This window comes from Falco punctatus, assembly GCF_963210335.1.
Source record: "Falco punctatus genome assembly, chromosome: 8".
Taxonomy (NCBI): Eukaryota; Metazoa; Chordata; class Aves; order Falconiformes; family Falconidae; genus Falco; species Falco punctatus.
The window spans coordinates 54,153,716-54,173,060 of record NC_137588.1 but is presented as its reverse complement, the minus strand read 5'-3'; the positions used below and the strand labels follow the sequence as shown (position 1 = coordinate 54,173,060).

The 19,345-nt window shown below is 49.4% G+C and overlaps 1 protein-coding gene across 1 annotated transcript; it reads left to right on the top strand.

The window, feature by feature from the left end:
- Positions 1-3,524: 3,524 nt before the first annotated feature.
- STC2 (stanniocalcin 2) lies at positions 3,525-17,371 on the top strand. The gene is made up of 4 exons (XM_080398559.1): positions 3,525-5,084; positions 7,245-7,387; positions 9,890-10,101; positions 13,727-17,371. The coding sequence occupies exons 1-4, from the start codon at positions 4,934-4,936 to the stop codon at positions 14,112-14,114; spliced, it is 894 nt and encodes a 297-aa protein (XP_080254685.1). The 5' UTR covers positions 3,525-4,933; the 3' UTR covers positions 14,115-17,371.
- Positions 17,372-19,345: the final 1,974 nt, after the last annotated feature.

Genomic DNA, 19,345 nt, shown 5'->3' with positions numbered 1-19,345 from the left:
TCTCAATCTGAGCAGCCACATTTTGACGACCCTTTCACACATAATTGCCCACAGAGCTTCCAATTTTCTTTAGCTAGTGCAGTAGTCGGAGAAATCACGACTGTTTGGCACTGTCTGCCTTATATTAGTTGTAATCACATCACATTTTTGTTTATATCCACAAGTAATAAAAACCATGCATATCTTTAGTTTGACTTAAAGAATAAAGTAAATACATAATTCTGGCAAATTGTTTGGAATTATAGTTTAACATCTGGTTCGGATATTCTGTAGTAAATTGTTGGCACCAACTTTGCCACTTTTTTTTTTTTTATTGAACCAAAATGTTCTCAGAAACATGTGGTTTTTGTCCAACTTCCATGTAATCCATTTTATGAAGGCCACAAAGCTTACGAAGTTTGAAACTTAAGCTACCTGGGCAGAAGGGATTGTTTCTGGACACTCATTACACAGCTGATTAACTGAGGAATAAACAATTCTGGCATGCAACCTAGCGTGTCTGTTGTTTTGGCTTTTTGTCTCAAGGAGTTGTCTTTCTTGAAATACCTCCCCAGGTACAATGTGTACATTCCACCCTGTTTTGCTCACAAATTACATACCTGTCTTTTATGTCAAGTCCAATATAGCTGCATCAGGTTTTCTTATTCCACATAAAAAGTAACCAATTACTTGAGTAAATACCTGTTTTAAAAATATCACAGAGTGGTTTCCTGCTGTTCTAAATACTAAAACGTTTGGCAGGGTTTCTGACGATCATAAATCTTTCAAATTGTTCATATTTTATCAAAGAAGCCAGACCATCTTTAAACATGGTGCATTACGCATTGAGACCATTTCTCAGATACCTGATTTTTAGACAAGCTATCAGGAAAAAAATGGCTGTCTAATTTTTAATTTAATTAGCTCTGCCTTTTCTTGCATTTCATTCTCTATGCCTTTATTGTCGACTTCTGCTTGTTCATCATAAAAAACTACAGTTGCCAGAGATTCAGAAATACTAAATTGATGATGATGGAGGAAAAGTGGCTTAAAATACAACCCTTTGAAGCTTCCCAACAGACCTACATTTACTGAGCCTAACAGGTTCTCCAGTGTCAAATCCCATTTCAGTCACTGTCAGCAGCTTTATTCACACCATCCGAGAACCAACTTGTGGGAATTAAATCAACACGTTCCCAGAGCAGGTCCCACACCAGGAGGAACCAAGTCCAACAGGCAGCTTCCTCCGCTCTCCCAACCACTTTCCCAGCGATGCTTTGCAGCTCTGGGCTGGCTTCGTAATGATGTGTCATTTGCAAGTCAGCACCTTGCACTAAGCCCCGAGGTGGGGAAATTACCCAGGAGAAGAGGCAACAATAAATTCCCCTGTCTTGCTTTTCTCGAGTCTGATGAAATCCCATTGTGCTGCTGGGGCTGCACAGCACAGCTGACTTTAACTCTACTGTGAAATGCGTTTAGTCACAGATAAAAAACCCATAATCCAGACCTCGGCACACCTTCCCCACAGCATCCTCTTCCCTTTTGAAGTCATCAGCCTCTCCGTCCTTCATAACTGGGTGTGCTCGCCCTCTCCCTGTGTGCTGGAGCCTTTTGCACAGCATTCCTAAGCCTTCACCTGCCTGCAACGGCCTCGCAGGGACAAAGCCCTGCTAATAATCATGAAAGTAGCTCATCTCCCCTAAAAACCCCAAACAACTGAAGGCTTCCCATTTAAAGACAGTTGCAAAATGCTCGGACTACTGCTTGATCATGTAAAGTTTTAATCAAAATATGAAACACTCTCAAAAAGTAAAACCTAGGTATGTTGGCTAAAGGGAACTCAAAAGTGTATTCCTAAAAGCCAACAGTTGTTCAAAACTGCTGGAAATATTTGTGATCCTCTCTGAAGTGTTACTCCTCAAACACGTCATCAAACGCCTGGCAATCGGACACCATCCTGCGATCAGGCGCCTGCGTCCACGCAAGCTCCCTGCCGCTGGAGCAAAGCTGCAGGCTCAGTGCCTCAGGATTCAGGCATCCCAAGTCTCCTGGAAACCAGCCTCTAAATCACTGGAATTGGTAACTATTCTATGAAATTACCTGGCACTCGAACGGGCAGTCAATCGTACTGCCAGGGAGCGAGTTACACCGGGCTCCAAAAGATGCCAAATTTGCTAGAGCATGACTCGCCTATCATGTGCATTTTTCCTGACTGTGCTCACCTTTAAAATGCAGGCGCAGCTTCTTGCCTTGCCAAGGAAGGGCTGAGTGGGACCAGATTCTCTAATCCCAGAAGCACCCTGATGGGTGACCTCGGGAGAGAAAAGCAGGGAAAAATCCTACAGCCGTGAGTGCCACCCGCCGCCCAGCAATGCCTGCCGAGCAGGGGACGGGGAACGCTCAACGCGCTGGCAGCCGGCACATTTCTTCACCAAACAGTGACACGAGGGGGTGCTATTTTCGGCACGGTTTTGGTAAAGAAAAGATGTGAAAATAACCTTGAATGGAGCAATTAATGCAATACGGGCTGAAGTGGAGGACGAGCCGCGCTAGGGCACCCAAGGCAGCGTGCTTCGAGGGCGCGCTCTGAGAAATGATGAGCCCTGGCTGGAGAAGTCAGCCAGAGGGAGCAGCACGGGGTCTGGCGCGCAAAGGATGTGCAGAATTCCTTTAAGTTGAAAGGGCAGAACCCATCCGAAAATTGTGACTTTAAAAAGAGGTAGAAAGATCGACGAAGAATGGTTGCAGGAGAGCATCTGACCTAAAGCAGCAGGGAAAAGGCATGAGGAGAAAGCGCAATCTGTGAGGCACAAGAGAAAGATGAAAATAGATAATGTGTTATATTAGTACATGGTGTATATACATATACAATATATATAATACGTGTATGAAACTTGCTGGTTAGGAACAGTACATTGGCTCTTACTTCCTCCCACGGAGGAGAAACTGCTCTCCCCTTAAATTCTGCCGTCCGTTACTCCCTTCTGTGCTGCTCCTGACTTCATTCAGTTCCCGGTCTTTGAACACTGGAGCTGAGAACTGTTAAAGTCAAGCTAGTTAGACCTTAGCAAAGGCAATTAAATAGCAAAACTCTTCAGCAGTATAAATAGTAAGAGAACAAGGACAAACGAAGGGCCACCAGGCACTCAGGGTGAGGTACAAATGAAGAAGAAAAACCTATTCCTTTAATAGCCCTGTTGTCAAAAAGGGCAGAGCCCATCCCAGGGGCACAGGGGCTTTGCAGACATCGGCGCTGGCACAGCAGGCTGCTCAGGGGGAAGCTGCAAGTTGCAGTTCACAAGGCAGCAGCATCCTGATAAAAGGGAATTTCCACCTGAGCTTGGCTCCACCGTGAAGAATTTCAATCTTAAAGAAGATGTTTCAAAGTCAAACCCTAAAGAATTATAAACTTCACACCACTCAGACCCAGCAAACAAACCTCCTGGCCTGGGACAAAATCAGGGAAGGCCCCGGGGCGGGAGGGGGGGGTGGGGGGGTGGAGAACCGACGGGGGTGTCTCGGGGGGCTGCAAGGGGGGTGTCAAAACGCGCCGGCTGGTGCACAGCCCTGGAGCCATGGTCCTGCAGCACGGTGTCACGTCCCGCCGAGGAGACCCTTGCTCGGGGAGGTGTGAGTGGATTTCCTCAAGTGCATTTTGACAGCTGTGAGGAAGCGGGCGGCAGCAGCAGCTGGAGACATTCCTGGCTGCGCCCACCCCCCCACCCCCCCCCCGGCGGGACCCCCCGCCCCCCGCACGGCCCAGCGCGCCCCGGGGCTCGGGGGCTGCTGGGGGGGGCAGAAGCCGCGTGGGGCCTGCGGGGTCTGATGAAACATCTGATGTGCATTACGGCAGGGCGAGGGGGGACACGCACGCCCCCTCCCCAGCGAGCGCGGCACTTCTCATCACCTGCTAGAGATTTCCCTACACACACCCCCCGCGCCACGCTCCCAGCTACCGGACAAAGGGGAGCAGCCAGAGCTGGCTGCGGGTTTGCTTCGCGGGGGGGAGGGGGGAGGGGCGGTGTTGCAAGGGCGATGCTCTCTCTCCCCGAGGGCGGCTGTTGGGGGAGGGGGGTGCCGAGGAAGGCTCACCCGGCCGGGTCCGCACTCGGGTACCACGTCCCCCTCCCAGCCCCCCCAGATGATGGATTTGGCCCAAGTCCCCTAGGAGCTCGCAGGGTACAAAATCCGGGGGGGGGGGGGGGGGGGGGGGGGCGGAGGGAGTGGAGGATTTCCAAGAAAGTCAGTGCAATTGCTCCTTCGGAGAGCGGCTGATTTTTACCTTTTTTTTTTTCTGTTTTAAATCAAGTCTCGCAATGAGACATCAGTGCCGCAGGGCAGCCGGCGCGGGCGGCCCGGCACGGGCACCCCCGCTGCTCCCGGCGCAAGGGCACCGGCGGCGCCTGGGGCGCCCCGAAGTTGCTTTCCCAGTCCCGGGGGGGCCGGCCTCCCGGTGCTGCCTCCCCCCTCCAAAGCAGCCCGCTCCTCCAAATCATCACAATCCCGCTTTTTCACCTTTTTTTTTTTTTCTCCCCCCCCCCCCCCCCGCCCATACCGCCGGGGGAAGGCACCTTCGCACCCCCTGGCCGCCGCCCGGGGCGCAGTCCCTGCCCGCTGCCCCCCGCACGCCCATCCCCCGCGGGGCGGGGGGGCCGGGGGGGCGGGCGGCTGCAACCTGCCGGCGGGGCAGGGCCGGCCCCCGGCGGGCGGGCGGAGCGGGGCGGCGGCTGCCATTGGCCGCGGCGCGGAGCGACACCTGCTCGGCTTCCTCATGCGAGTGACACCGGGGCTCGGCGGGGATATTTGAGGCACCCTCCGGCACCGCCGTCGCCACTCCGCGCTCGCCGCCGCGCCGGGCACATGCGGTTCGCGGGGCCGCGGCGAGGAGCGCGCTGGGCCCGGGTGCGGCACCCCGCGGGGGAGGACGCGGCGGCGGCGGGGGGAAGGCGCGACCATGTGCGCGGAGCTCCGCGGCAAGCTGCTGGCCCTGGCCCTGCTGCTCGCCAGCGCCCGGGCGGCGGCGGGCACTGAGGCCACGCACCCGCCGGAGGGGCCGCAGGACAGGACCCCGCAGCAGAAGGGGCGTCTGTCCCTGCAGAACACAGGTACGGGGGGCAGGGGGGTCCGTGCGTGTGTCCCCGGCGCTCCAGATGCACCGGGGGAATAGCCGCGTTGAGTTATGACAGGCGCTTTATTTCGGTGTCCGACTGTCAGGCATAAATCATCAGAGGAAATAAGAGCTGGCTGCTAATTACCTGTAAAGCCCGGCTTTGCCAAGCACGTGTTGCCCTTGCAACAGCCGCGGCAGCGCTCCGGGCCAAGCGGCTCCGCAGCCGCGCCGGGCACGCTACGTCGGTGCGGGGCGGGAGCGGGGCCGGGGGCGGCGGGAGCCCCGCCGAGGTGCCGGGCTGGGGAGGAGAAAGTTTCTCGGCGCAGCGTTTGAAACCGGGTCGAGGGGGGGGGGGACGGGGCGGGGGGGACGGGGACGGACGGGAGGGAAGGGGAAGCGGCTGGGAATGACTGGTGCTTTGCCTCCTCCATAGGGAGTCGTGCAATGATGCAACGGACCGGGGGTTTCTCTCCTCCTCTCCCGCCCCCTGCGCTCCCTCCTCCGGGTATTATCTGCCTAGAAAAAGAGAGCTGAGGCGTGCACTTTGCTGGATCGCTTCCCAGCCGTGCAAAGGGAGCGCGCGGGATCCAGACGCTTCCCTTCCCCACCCCCCACCCCCCCTTCCCCCTTTTTTTTTTTTTTTTTTTTGTTAACACTCTCAGTGCTGCGAGACGTGTTTAAACACACACGAGCAGGAATGCACGAATGCCCATTAGGGACTGCCACATGTGAATCACGGCACTGTGCAGTTCTCAGCACGCTGGAGCCAGGACATGTGATCCGGCAAAGGGTTTGCATCCGGATGCCAACACAAGCACCACAGCTGAGCTCCCGGCCCCCGAGCAGCCCGGCTCCGCGCTCCGCAGCGCTCCACAAAGAGCTCCATTTTCCCCCCCGCCCCCCCCCCTCGGTGCGCGCCTGTTTGCGCAGCTCTCCGCCTGGGGCTGAGCATCCCCGGGAGCCGACCCCGGGGCTCCCGCGTCCCACCCCCAGACACACCTCGGGGCAGGTAGAAGGGGGGGGGGGGGTGAAGGCAGCTGTAGTAATTCCGTTTTGAGCGGAGGGGGGGGGGGGGGCGGTTCGTGTGAACTCTGCATTTACACCCGCGGCTCCTCTCTGCCTTGCAGCGGCTTGAAATTAGACCGAAAGTTGCTGTAAAGACTTGCAAATGGACCGCATGGCGAAGGGGGAGGCTGGGGATGTCTGAGACACGCTGCGGTTCGAAGGGGGATTAGGCTGGCTCCCAAGGGCGAGCTTTAATTAAAGGTACCACTAGGGCACAGAGTACAGGAATTCTTAGCATCCTCAGTTCTGGTCTAAAAGCTGCCCCTGTTTAACTTTATCCCCGGGCTTTTTCAGCAACCACCTTCCCTCTGGCCATACTACTACATCCATATTTTTTTTAAAGGACCAGAAGCTGTCTTGTTAAGAATTAGGTTTTTTGGGGGTTGGGTTGTTGGTGGGTTTTTTTGGTGAGTATTAGACAGCTTTTTTTTACAGTATTGCATAACATCTGAAAGGACAGAATAAACACATATGTAATGGCTAGCTCCAGGAGATGTACTTTATGTACTACATGTATAAATACATATTTTTCAATTGATTTTTGCATAGGTGAGGACATAGTTTCGGCTTTATGCAACCCTCAGTGCAAAGGACACTACCAGTGGGAGTTTTACTATTAACTTCATAGACATCACAACTGGAAGCCCAGTAGTCTGTAAAAATTATCGTCCTAAATCACCAGAAACCAGCTCAAAGTACCAGAAACAAGAACTTTTAGCTGGCTGGGTCCTGGGCTTCTCCTTTTGGCACTCGGAGTTGACAGGGGGGCTTTGTACAAGTTGGACAGCAAAAATCATGCCTGTCCTTTGCTCCTGAGGAATGCAAAAGCATTAGACAGTTCTCAAGTGAAATAGCTTGACGTAAGCATAGTGGATTTGGCATTTACTTCTTGGATATTACTTTCATAACATAGTACACCCAAGTTTAGGCCTAATTTCTGCAAAAAGTGGGCATGCTGTGGGTACCAAAGCTTGTCATGTATCTTTTCTTGTGAACTGATAATGTTAGCAAAATAACTCCCTCTTTCCCTACTCACCACCAGCTCCTATGAACAGTTCTTCAAATTAACTGTAATCGATGCTCATTTTAGCTGAAATCCAGCACTGCCTGGTTAATGCTGGCGATGTGGGATGTGGAGTCTTTGAATGCTTTGAAAACAATTCTTGCGAGATCCGAGGCTTACACGAGATCTGCATGACATTCCTGCACAACGCTGGAAAATTCGATGCCCAGGTAACATGGTGAAATGTCCTACATGTCTGCTAGCTTATAATAATACACTTGGCATGTATTTTAGTTCCTTAACGCATCTTTGAAAAAAAAAAAAGTTACTGCTACTTAACAAATCTACTTTTGCACATGACCAGCTTCACTAAGAATTTTTCTGTCGATGGGACCAATTGAAACCCCAGAGTGGTAATAGAGCAGCAGTGTGTAACCTGTCATGGGAGACAGGCTGTCTCTAGCGATCCCTGGATCACTTCCACCTACTGTACCCAGGATCACTAAATCAGAACACTAACGTAGCTGGACACGGTTTTCAGAAACACTAGGCAGCTTCGGCTTCTGCCTTGTGTTTGTTCAAAGCTGATTCTCAAATGCAGCTTGGGCTCCCAGTCCATTTAGATGTATCAGAGTATTTCCCAACGTACAGTTACTAGAGTTGGTTCTAGAGACTTGCACACAACCAGTACAGGCAACCTCCTAAAACTGCTGTATCCAAACAAGTCTTTGGTTCAAGCACCAGCGTTAAAATACGTTGCTTAGATGGTATGTGGCATTAAGTTTGTCTCCTTCATTTTCTCCCCAGATCATTTATGTATCATTGAGACATCCTGTTATTATGTCTTCTAAACCTACTCTCACATTTCAATGTGGAGGGAAGAGAACATTACGACAGGCCAGTGGCATTTGGCTTGACCATGCAGTTTACAGTATAACTTGACTAAAAGCACCAGCTACATGGCACTGTTGAAAGCATGGTATGAAGTAGAGCTGTCTTTGGGATGCAGCCTGTTCCATCAGAGATGGTGGGACCACCCAGCAAGAAACACTTTTGAAGTGCTGGAGTTGTAGGGTCAAGTTGTCAAAGATGTTGGAAGGGTCTAGCTAGCCATTAAAACAGGAATCATTTCATCTATGGGTATGTGAAAACCTTCAACTTAATTTCCGAGTGGCTTCCAGAAGATACTCATTTATTCTTGTACAACGTTCTGTCAGTGAACAGAGTTGACCGAAGGAGTAAGCCCTGTTGGGAGGGGGGGAAGAGTGCCTGTGAGGGCTGAGCGTAGCCATCGCTGCCTGCTCCCTGGGATCCCCAGATATTGCCAATCAAATACAGCACATGCCACACCCAGGCTGCCTCCATCGCACTGCAGAGGTATTAAACCCCTGGAGCTTTATTGAATGTGGAGGTGACTTTAGCCTCTGCTACAACATGGCTTTTCATGGCTCATTTCTGTATTATCTGCAGTTATTTCAGGCTGTGTTAAATGACAAGACTAACACTGGCCAGGTTCTGTTCTCTGCTTTCTGCTCTTCTCTCTTTCTGAAACCTGACAGTTGATGTCAGATTTGGTTTATATAAGAATTTTTTTTATCCTTATTTGCCTACTGTGATGTGCATGTTCATTACTTAAGGGAAGGGCATGTAAGTGCCTTTAGTATGGGGAATAGAAAGGGATGACAACTGAAGCGGTTCTTTGATTGGCAAGAAATATTTCTGACTTGAAACAATCTGGGGACAACGTTTGCTTGCAGGTCTGGGTGAATCTTAATGTCAGTGGAGCTGTCCCAGTGTGCCCTTTGGATAAAGGATTACAAGAATTCGGTTTTCATGAAGCGCTTGTGTAAAATAATCTGAAGTTAATGAAGAGATGGAGGCAATGCAGGATGCTCAGCAAAGTAAAGGGAGCCTGAGCAGAGCTGTCAGACTGCACCAGATGCACCATGTGTTGCAGTTAGTGTCAGATAGCAGAGAGAAAAGGAAGGGATGGGTTTGATGCCCACTAAGCGAAAGAATGAAAGAATCAGAAACAGCAGTTAAAGAGATGCTGCTAAAGCAGCTTTCCTGTGACTTTTTAGTTTCTTGCTCTGATTTGCTTAATCTCACTTACAATTTCTTGCAGTAAACAGGCATCAAGACAGTGTAGCATTATCACTAGTGCTGATTTGAGTCCCTCTCTGAGGAAGCAGTAGAGAAAATACAGACAGCTGGGGAATGGGACAGGTGCCTATAGATGGTGCATTCCTGTCTATGAGTTTGCAAACGGGTTTTAAAATTAAAAGAAACCCTACTTTGCAGTTACTGAACGGGCATCTGCTTGTGGTCCTGGGGACCTCAGCCATGGCAGGATGTCCTCACCTTTGTGCAAACTTGCTGTGCTGCCACCTCAGAAGTGAATGAAGCCAGTAACTCAAGCACTGAATGATTTCTAGGTGCTTACTTTTGTGCTTTCCTTTGCTGGGCGTTCAGCTCTTGGAGCAGAGGAGACCCCAAAATACCAGTGAGGAAGCCCTGTGTGTTCAGCTCCACTGGGATAGCAAAGCCAGGTAACTTGGTGTGGCCTTTAAGGGCAGAGAAACAAAAAGAGAGGGGAAAAGCCTTTAAGTGATACCCTTAGCAATGTAATAATCCTTGACATTGTCCAACAGAGGAGCAGCTGGCTGGGCATAAATCAGCTGCTGTGCTTAATGGACAGAAATATAGACCTACTCCATTTCTTTTCTTCTCAGGGAAAATCTTTCATTAAAGACGCTCTGAAGTGTAAGGCTCATGCCTTGAGGCATAAATTCAGCTGCATCAGCCGTAAGTGCCCTGCCATTAAAGAGATGGTGTTCCAGTTACAGCGGGAGTGCTACCTGAAGCATGACCTCTGCTCCGCTGCCAAGGAGAACGTCCAGGTCATTGTGGAGATGATTCACTTCAAAGACCTGCTGCAGCATGAGTAAGTGCCTCCGTGCTAGTGCAGTCAGAGGCGTGGGAGCTCCTTCCAGGAGCGCAGTGGTGCCAATGGGCTGTGCACCTGCCCAAGAGCTGTTTCACCTCCTTCTGGCCTTAAGCGCATCTTGTTTTCCCATGTACAAGACCAAGGTAATGCTTTCTTCACAGGGCCCTTGAAGACTAGTTTGTTCAGAGGGTTAGATGTGGCTGTGGAAGGAGATGAAATGGGTTGAAGTTGGATCTGGCTCTTTATGTATGTATGACTCCTTGGTCCTGCTGTATGACTCCTTGGTCCTGCTGTTTCCAGAGGCATCTTGCAATGTCTCTGTGCTTTCTGAGCTCAAAGGCACCATTCCTGACCTCAGTATCCTGTTAAAGATGACAGCTAGAGGAGAAGGGGGAAGAAAGTCTATGTAAAGTTGTCAGCAAGATGATAATTTCTTCTTTAAATACATACTTTCAAATGTCTTGTAGTTAATTGTCCCTGAAAGAGCTGCAGTCCCCCAGGTAATCTCCCATTCATCTTACTCTTTATTAATCTCAGATGCTTTTTAACAAAACATAAAGGTGTACAAAATGAAGGCACAAGTCAGATTTTGAGGAGTTCATCCCTCTGACTGGGAACACAGCTGCCCCCTGAGGAATGGCAGGCACAAACCCTGTTTGGAATTGATCAAAGCTACTACATGACAGCAACAAACCAGTCACAAGCCATTTGTAACAACTCTTTGCACAAATGCAAAAATCGGAGCCTGTTTTTCTTGCAGATGAACATCTTGCTCTCAAACAAGAAGGCTGAGCCACAGCCTGGCAAGAGCCTTTACCTTGGAGCATCTTCCTACCACGCCTCTCTGCCTTTTTATCCGTAGCAGATATTGGCATAGAAACTCCAAATCCCATCAATCGTGACAGATAAATGGTTTTTACAGAATAATTTCTTTTGGACCTTTAGCCTTACATTTGCATTGGTGCTTAGATTCCCTTACTTTGTGTTGAAAACACACCCCTAATACTTAAGCTGCAGTTGCAGAGAGACAGCAGTTTACTCTCAAGTGCAGAATAGTCTGCTGTGGTTTGTACAAGCTGGACATGGTGGCCTGAAAGCAAGGTCTTTTCCATGGATATAGTTGAGGCTGGGATCAAAGGCATGGCTGGTGGCAGGACCTGGCCTCAGCAGGGCTGCTGGCTGTGCCCAGGGCGAAGGGCAGCATCACGCTGGCTGGGGGAGAGGGGAAGCAGGGCTCCATCCTGCACAGCAGCACCTCTCTGCAGGTGCTGCTCAGGCTGCATTGGTAGGCTGTAAACTGGGTACCTGGCACCAATTAACACACACAAACCCCTCCCCCCATCATTTGGGGATGAGGAGAACTATGAGAATCAAAAGCCTCTCCAAAGAGGATTAAGTTATCCTTATTTTACGAATACACTAAAGCTGGACTGGCTCAAAGGCAGCTGCTTATTTCTGGGGAGCTTAACTGGGGGGTTCTCAGTTTGAGAAGAGACGGGTCATTCAGCTGAACACCTATAATTTGCACAAATTCATTTAGAGCTTCCTACGCTTCAGCATCTCGCAGAGTCAGAGCTTAGCTCTCCTGTGCAGGACTCCCCAAATAGAAGCCAGCCAGCCTCCTCCCCTCCCCTAAATTTAGAGGCCATCTACCGAAGCTCTTGAACTAGGGAACTTGTTCAAGATCAATGGGCAAGTGTGGCAGAGCTGGAAATAAAATCACGTCTGCTGACTTGCAGCCTTGTGCTCAGTTCAGGTACTATGGTCAGGCCAGCTGAAATGCAGAAAGTAAAACAGCAAAGGAGAAATGGGCCAGTATTAATCCACAGGGCTCTGGCAGGCTCTGAATACCTGAAATATTTGGCAGCTAAGCCACTTTTTAGTCATACCAGCAATGTTTTTCTTACAAAGATTTTTTGCAAAGGTTATGCCCAATTTCAACAACTTTCCTTTTTTTTTTTTTTTTTTTTTTTCCCCTCCTTCCTGCTGCTGGATCACTTTGTATGCAATGTGCTCGGTTCTCTCTCATCTTCTAGTTCACATTTAAAGCAAAAGCTAAGAGCGGAGAAGCAAGTGGCAGCTCTCAGATTTATTCTCTGACTCTTCTCCCGACGAGTGTTGAGGAAGGCAATCGGGGCAGCGAAGTCTCCTCCTGAGTCAGCTGCGGTGGGGTGGGGGTCAGGCCGATTTGCTATGGTGGAAGTGGTGACAGGCTCTGGCAGATCGGTCGCATTCCAAGTAATTTTTATTTTTTTTAAACGGCAGAAACAATCCAAACATGGGAAATATTTTGAGATAGGGGGGGAAGTAGGTGGCTGTCCAAGATTAGTCATTGCAAATGAGTTGAAGCAGTTGGGCAGAGTAAAATCAGGGCAGTGGCAGACACTGATCATTATCTGTTGGTTTTCCTTGTCTCTTCAGACTTAGTTTGTGGGAAGAGATTTAGACTTGTCCGCAGCCACCAGAGCTGGCGGCGTGTGCCCAGGCGCAACCCCCCCCACCCCATACAACCACGACTGCTGACCCCAGACCGTTCTGCACTTGCATGGTGGATGGCTCCCACCATGGAAGACTTTAAAGCATGTCCTCCTGGGCCCGCTAGCAGCTGAGCGGTTGCGTCAGTAAACAACATCAATATTGACCCACAAAAACTGGCGACCGCAACTATTTTAAAATTGCTGCACTCAGTGACCTGTGGCTGAGGAAGCCGGAGTGCCTGCGCTGGGGCTGCGAGTGCTGGGGGAGCACAGGGGAACAGATGGGAAGCAGGAACGGTGTTTGGCCATGGTGCATTTGAAGTCCTTCTTTGGCTGGGAAAAGGTATATGCTGAAAGCTGTGCTCTGTAAGGAAATAAAGGGGGGGAAAAAAATTATCTTGGTGTGGGAGGAAAAAATGCCACCAAAGTGGATTTCTGTGTGAGCTCCGTGCAGTGAGATCCTGAGTCCAGACAGGATCTTGCTTGTGGTGGAGATCAACACCTGGTGCTTCAGGGAAAGCTAAAGACGATGAGAAAAGCCAGAGAACCTCCAGCGGAGTTGCTGTTGCTTTTCACAGAGGTGAGGAAATGCCTCCCTCTCGCAGACCAGTGATGGCTGTACGCTCTGTACCAGCCGTGCGCCGGGATGTAGCAAGCTGCTTGACGGAGCTGATGGCTCTGGACCCAAGCAGGTTTCCTTTGTCGTGTATCCTGACTAGTAAAGGTGAAGGGGCTCGGACAGAGAGAGATGTGGGAGGTGTGAGACAGCAGTTCTTCCCTTCGACAGCCTGGTTTGCCAAGCCTGTAGACCTCTTATTCCTCGGGTGAACATTACAGTTCTCCCAGAGCATCTCCGGTGGGGGAGCAATCAAGGCAGATCCAGCACTTGAGCGAAGCTTCATTTGACAGGATGCCGTCATACACGTTTCTTACAGCATTGTGGCCAATTGGAATAGAATACATCGTGTAATAAACATACGGTGCAGAATTGGTCTGCAAGGCTGCCGGGTCAGCGGGTAGCGGGGGGCTAACACTGCTGAACTGCGTGGTGCACAGGGGAGGGTAAGCCGGGGGGGGGCTGTTCCACGTGTTTGCTGACTCACATCTTTTTTTGACTCCCCTTTCACTGTTTCCTTTACCTCTAGGCCATATGTTGACCTCGTGAATATCCTGCTCACCTGTGGCGAGGAGGTGAAAAAGGCAATAACAAGAAGCGTCCAGGCCCAGTGTGAACAGAACTGGGGAAGTCTCTGTTCCATCCTGAGCTTCTGCACCTCGGCTGTGCATGGTGACACCATCCTGGGTCCCGAGAAGAAGCCGGGTGAAGCCAGCAAAGGCGCTGCTGGCCGAGGGGACATGCTGGCCGACTCTGACCACCGGGAGAGCTCGCGAGCATCTAAGGCAGAGAGAGGTACTAAGGGCCACTTGAACGCCCATGCCCGGGTGAAAGCTGGGGGCCACGGTCCCAAAGGGCCACATGGGATCATGGACCGGGCAGACGAACTGTCCGACTTCTCTGACATCCGGAGGTGAAAAAGACACCAACTCCCCGTTCCCCCCATGCTCCCCCTCCACTGGAAACTTCCTCCGTTGAGTCCCATCTTCCCGTCTATGGACATTCCAAAGCATTTCCCATTCAGAGGTCAAGCACAGGGCATTGCAAGATATATATGGACCTCGGCAACCGTGTATATAGTAGCAAAGGGAGAGCAGTGGCAATGGGTTAACGATCCAGCAAACTCAACACTTGAGCAGCCACCAAGCGTGGCAAAATGTCTCTGACTAAATTCTTTTCCCCTTTTTTATGAAACGGACATCAGCTGAAATTTAGGATCTTGTTTGGGGGGTTGTTGGGTTGTTTTAGGGGTTTGTGGTGTTTGGGTTTTTTTTCTTGGTCCCCTTGGCTGGGGAGAAGGTTCCAAGAGGGCTCTGCCAGATTGCATGTGGCTGCTTGTGGCTTAGCACCTCCAAAGGTTTAGGGCACAGCCTTACAGCAGATGGCTGAATTCCAGGGGGATTTGGTTTCTGCCTGTGGCTGAGAATGCAAGAGCTCAAGGCTCTCTATGTGACGCTCTCTAATGAAATAGCTACCCTGTCTCTTGCACAGGAGCTGTGCGGTCCAGAGCTCCACCGCTTTCTGTTAACTAACTTCTGAGCCATTGTTCCCATCTGGGTGATGCTGCCTAGTTGAAGTGCCCCCTGTTTGTTTTTTAACCACTGCATAACTCGACACTTGCTAATCCAGTCACTTCAGCACGTCAAAGGTGAGTAGTCAGCTTCCAGACAGGGCAATGTGACTGTTATGACTTGCACAGTATAGAGGACCCCCCAAGAGTATGCTCGTGGACTTGTAAAAACCCTGTGCATATTCTCTGCTTACACCTGCCCACTCAGTGATACAGGTCCTCCACCCTGAAGGACAGCCCGAGCTTAAAAGGATGGGCACAGGCTCAGGCAGCGAAGGACCCCACGTACTTAGTTCTTCTGTAGGGCTGGGTTGAAGGCCCATTGGAAATCTGTCTGTCCTTAGCAGTAGCGTGGTGTGGTTTGCTGGGGTGCGGAGCCCCGCTCTAACCTACCTATCAGCTGTGGTTTAACCAAATGCCAAAGATAAGGAGAGGGGGTTGGCTTGGGGTTTTTCTTTTTAAATGACCACCGTTCTCTGCAGAATGAGTTACTAAAGATGAAGAGTGTCAAGAGCGTGTTGTTTCTAAGCAGTTGTAAGCGTGAATGAGGTGTTTGGGCACATCTCTCCTACCCCCTATGCAATTGTAATTCTCAGGTTGCAGATCTGCAGTCCTATATCCCCAGATACTGTACTGGAAATGGAGGTTACAGCATCCACGGGGACAGAAGGGCGAGCTCTTTTAGCTTCCTCTGGAGAAAAAGCGAGTTTTCTTAGAAAGTGGGAATCACACCAGGGATTTGAGCCTTCTCATTTAGAAAGTTTGGGAGGAAAGCTGTGGGGGCAGGAAGGCAGTTCAGTAGAGACAGAACGTACCCAGTGAACCAACGTACGCCTTGTCGCATGGTGGGAAGGAGCTGTATAAACAGTAGAGGGTGTTGGAATTTGGCTACAATTTCCAACTCGAGATTTTTGTTACTGCTAAGTGAACACAGCTCCTAATAGCTATATTCAGGGTTTAATGCATGTATCCACCCGCAGACGTTATAGGCATTGCTTTTAATAGAAGCCACGTAGGAAGCAAGAGAGGACCATTAAGTTGAAAAGGTGTGTCTCTATGTGATCACCAGGTCTTTGAAGACATGATCTTGATCCTGCCTGGTTTTAGCTAAGTTCTGTGACAAAATTGTCATTTGACTCCATTGGGAAGAGGTGGGATCTGGCCAGGTACTGTAGCAGCAAAGCCCATGCTGACCAGAGGAGCGGAGCTCCTGGCACAGAGTGCCGGCTGCCCGGCTGGGGTGATGGTACAGCTCTCCCACGGATGGGGCACCCTGGCTGTCCTACAGAGGAACTTGCCAAGGTGGGCTCGGGCCCCTGACGGCCAGCTCCTCTGCTCCAAACCCCCAGTGGCTGCTGGTGGTACCCTAAGAAGGTTTCTAGCGTGCCTCCATGGGTTTCCTGCGAGCGTCCTCTCCCCTTTGGCGGCATACAGCCACCACAAAGAACAAGCTCAAACCAAAAAGACAATCCAAGCATTTTAGCAAAAAAAAAAAAAAAAAAAAAAAAAAAAAAAAAAAAAAAAAACCACCACACAGAAACAACTCACTACCAATGTAATGGTCTTGCTTTGGACTAAAATGAGACCCCTCTCTCATTAGAGGTCTGATTCATCAATGGGAACCAAACATAAATCTACATCCTTGAATGTCTCAGTCAACATATCACCTCAGCATGCATACAGTTTTATTTGTATTCAGTTGTTCTGTGGGGGAAATTGTATACTCCCCTTCTTTAGTCAATGAAAATTTGGGGGCGGGGGAGGGCAAGCTGTGGGTGGGAGGGAATTTTGTATAAGGCATAATTTTTTTTTTTTCCTCTGTGTGTGAAGATTTTATGTGTTCATCTACTGATTCCACATATGCTATTATTGTAAATATTTAACATTTCTATTTATTATAGTGTCCCCATTTAAAAAAGAACACTGCTGGCTATGATAATTTAAACGTACGTCATGACCTGTGTTGTATATATTCATGCCACTAGTATGGTTTTTTTATGTTTAAAGCTGCGTAAATATAGTTTTATACAGTTCCATAATGTTATTGACAGCATAAATCATTTATTTATTGTTAAACCTTCTTTCATATCTAACAAATAGGGTGCGTTTTACCTGAGATTATTTTATTGTGACATCTACATAGCCTTAATTCTTTATAAAAAAGACAAAAAATCTCCATTTAGATACTGTATGATGCTTTAATTAACATTCCTTATGAACTTGCTGTTCATGAAGGAGGTTTAGCTTAAAAGCCAAGGTATGAATGTTTCCTTTATGCTTTGCATCTGGAATGAGCCTTGTTCTGGAATGAAAATACTGGGAGAAGTAAAATGCCTACTGGAAAAGATAGCAGTAAACCCTGGAAAATGCTGTCCTAACTTAGAAGTGCTGAACTAAGGAAAAAAAAAAAAAGGAGAAAAAAAAAAAAAAGACAAACTGTCCTTAATTCCAAAATCTCTGGGAGAAAAACATACTAGTTTTGTCTCATGTAGAAGTTGCAGCCAAATAAGCTTGTAAAAAGAGAAAATGCATATGGCTTTAGACAAAGCTCTGTACCTTTCACACTATTATTTTCCTTAAACACTAATAAATGTTTTGAATAAGTCTGTGGCTGGGTTCTGTTTAGCTGGAATTTCAGCTGCTGCTGTAGGGGGTAAGAAAATCTCCCTGAACCTGGGCCAGCAGCTTCAGCTGAGGGGGACAGAGGTACCCTGGCTGCTCGCCCCCCAGGGTCGTTCCCCCCCCCGCAGCAGGGCCCTGGCTGGGGCTGGGGTGGGATGCGGGGATGGAGCCAGCCCTTCCTCTGTACGGGGAGAGCCGGTGCAGGGGCAGAGACCTCGTCACCACTGTGGCATTCCCTGGGAAAGGGAGACCTTGCTGGCTGCTTAGCTGGGACCTGGCAGCTTGGTTTGAGGGGAAAGGGAGGTGGGGAACAAGCTAGAGGATGAAAAAACATGCGGAGCAGAAGCTCGTGCCCTTATCAGGCTCAGAAAAAGCCCCTGCTTGTTTCAGGAGGGTTTTTTCCCCTAGCAGGAGCCATGGATCGGGTTCATTGCAGCATGTCGAGAGCCACCTCATCTGCTTTGAATTAGTCAGTGTTCAGGTTGGGAAGGGAGTACAGGGATGCAGATGCTTATGGGTTTCTTCTCCCTATCCAGATGATCTTGGATTACAAAAGTCCCTTGGGAGGTGGCACGCTGTGCTCAGCCAGGTTGGCTATGGGTGCAGCTCGGCATCCCATAAGGGCTGGGAAGGGGATCTGTGGCTGACCACAGCACCCACCCGTGGGCAAGGTGTCAGCAGCCCCCAGTGCAGGACCAAAGCTCCAAGCACTGGATTTCAGCTAGACCCATGAACAACAGTGATGCTTTCTAAAAGCTGTAATATCTGGTAAGATTTGTCCTGCATCTATAAAAGACCTAGTCCATGTAACAGCAAGAGTTACCCTTTCAAGGTTGTACCTTAAAAACAGAGGACATCCATTTGGCTCTCCACTGTCAGCTATTATCAATAAGTACCAGGCAGTGGCTCTGTACGGGGATGTAAACAGGCACATACAGTAGCTGTAATCCTCTCTCCCATCATCCCATCACCATCCCAAAGACCAGGTATCAAAATCTTAAATGCTTACTGGAGTTTCAGCAAAGGAGAAAAGCAAAATCCTAAGATTTACAAAAAGCAAGCTGCAGAAACAGCACTTTTGTGTTGTCTCTGAAGTCATTTTCGTACAGCATCGGGGTGTAGGCAGCAAGGGGATGGGGAAATTATGAGAAAGCACCTCAGAGCATAAAGCACAGATTTTTTTTAAGGCTGCTTGCATGAAAAAGCACATTTTTAACACTCCTTCTGTGGGGTTTAAAAATAACTAATCCAGTTGAAGCCTTTGGATGAGATGGGCTTCACAAACCTAAATGTGATTTGCAGCAATCTAGGACCTGTAGCATTTCTTTGCCTTTAAGTGCAACAGCTCTTCATAATCCTGCCATGGACTGTCATCAGACACCAACGGGAAAGTGCCTCTTGCCAGCAGAGATGTGACAGAGTTTGGTGGGATGTGATCTCAGACCCGCCTGCAGTCAGGCTACAGCCAAGGAATAGCTTGTACTGCTGTTGGACCACTCGCTAGCATTAAAGATCCCGTTGCATTTTTTTTGCAGAAGCTGGTCCACACACTGTGGCTGTGATGCAGCTAAGGTAACTGCATCCGCCCTTTACCATCCTCCTGACAAATTCAAGTAGAAAAGTTGTTTTTCATGTCCTGGTGCATAAAGTGGTGAGACTACATTCAGCTCCAAAACGCAGCGATGGAGAAGTGACCCTTGCCTTCCCTTAGGGCATCACGTCTCACAAAATAGCACAGCAAATAACAGAGCAATGACATTAAAAAGTACAGAAGCACGGAGAGAAAAAGAAGCCCTAAAACAGACTGCAGAGCAGGGATTCTGCATTGCACAACCGAGAAGTGTATAACTTAAAACACATTTAATACCAGCATACAAGTATGCTTCAAGACTGGAGTGATCTTAGTTCAATTTGGTCTGAATCACTTTACAAGTGAGTAAGGAAAACCAAACCAAG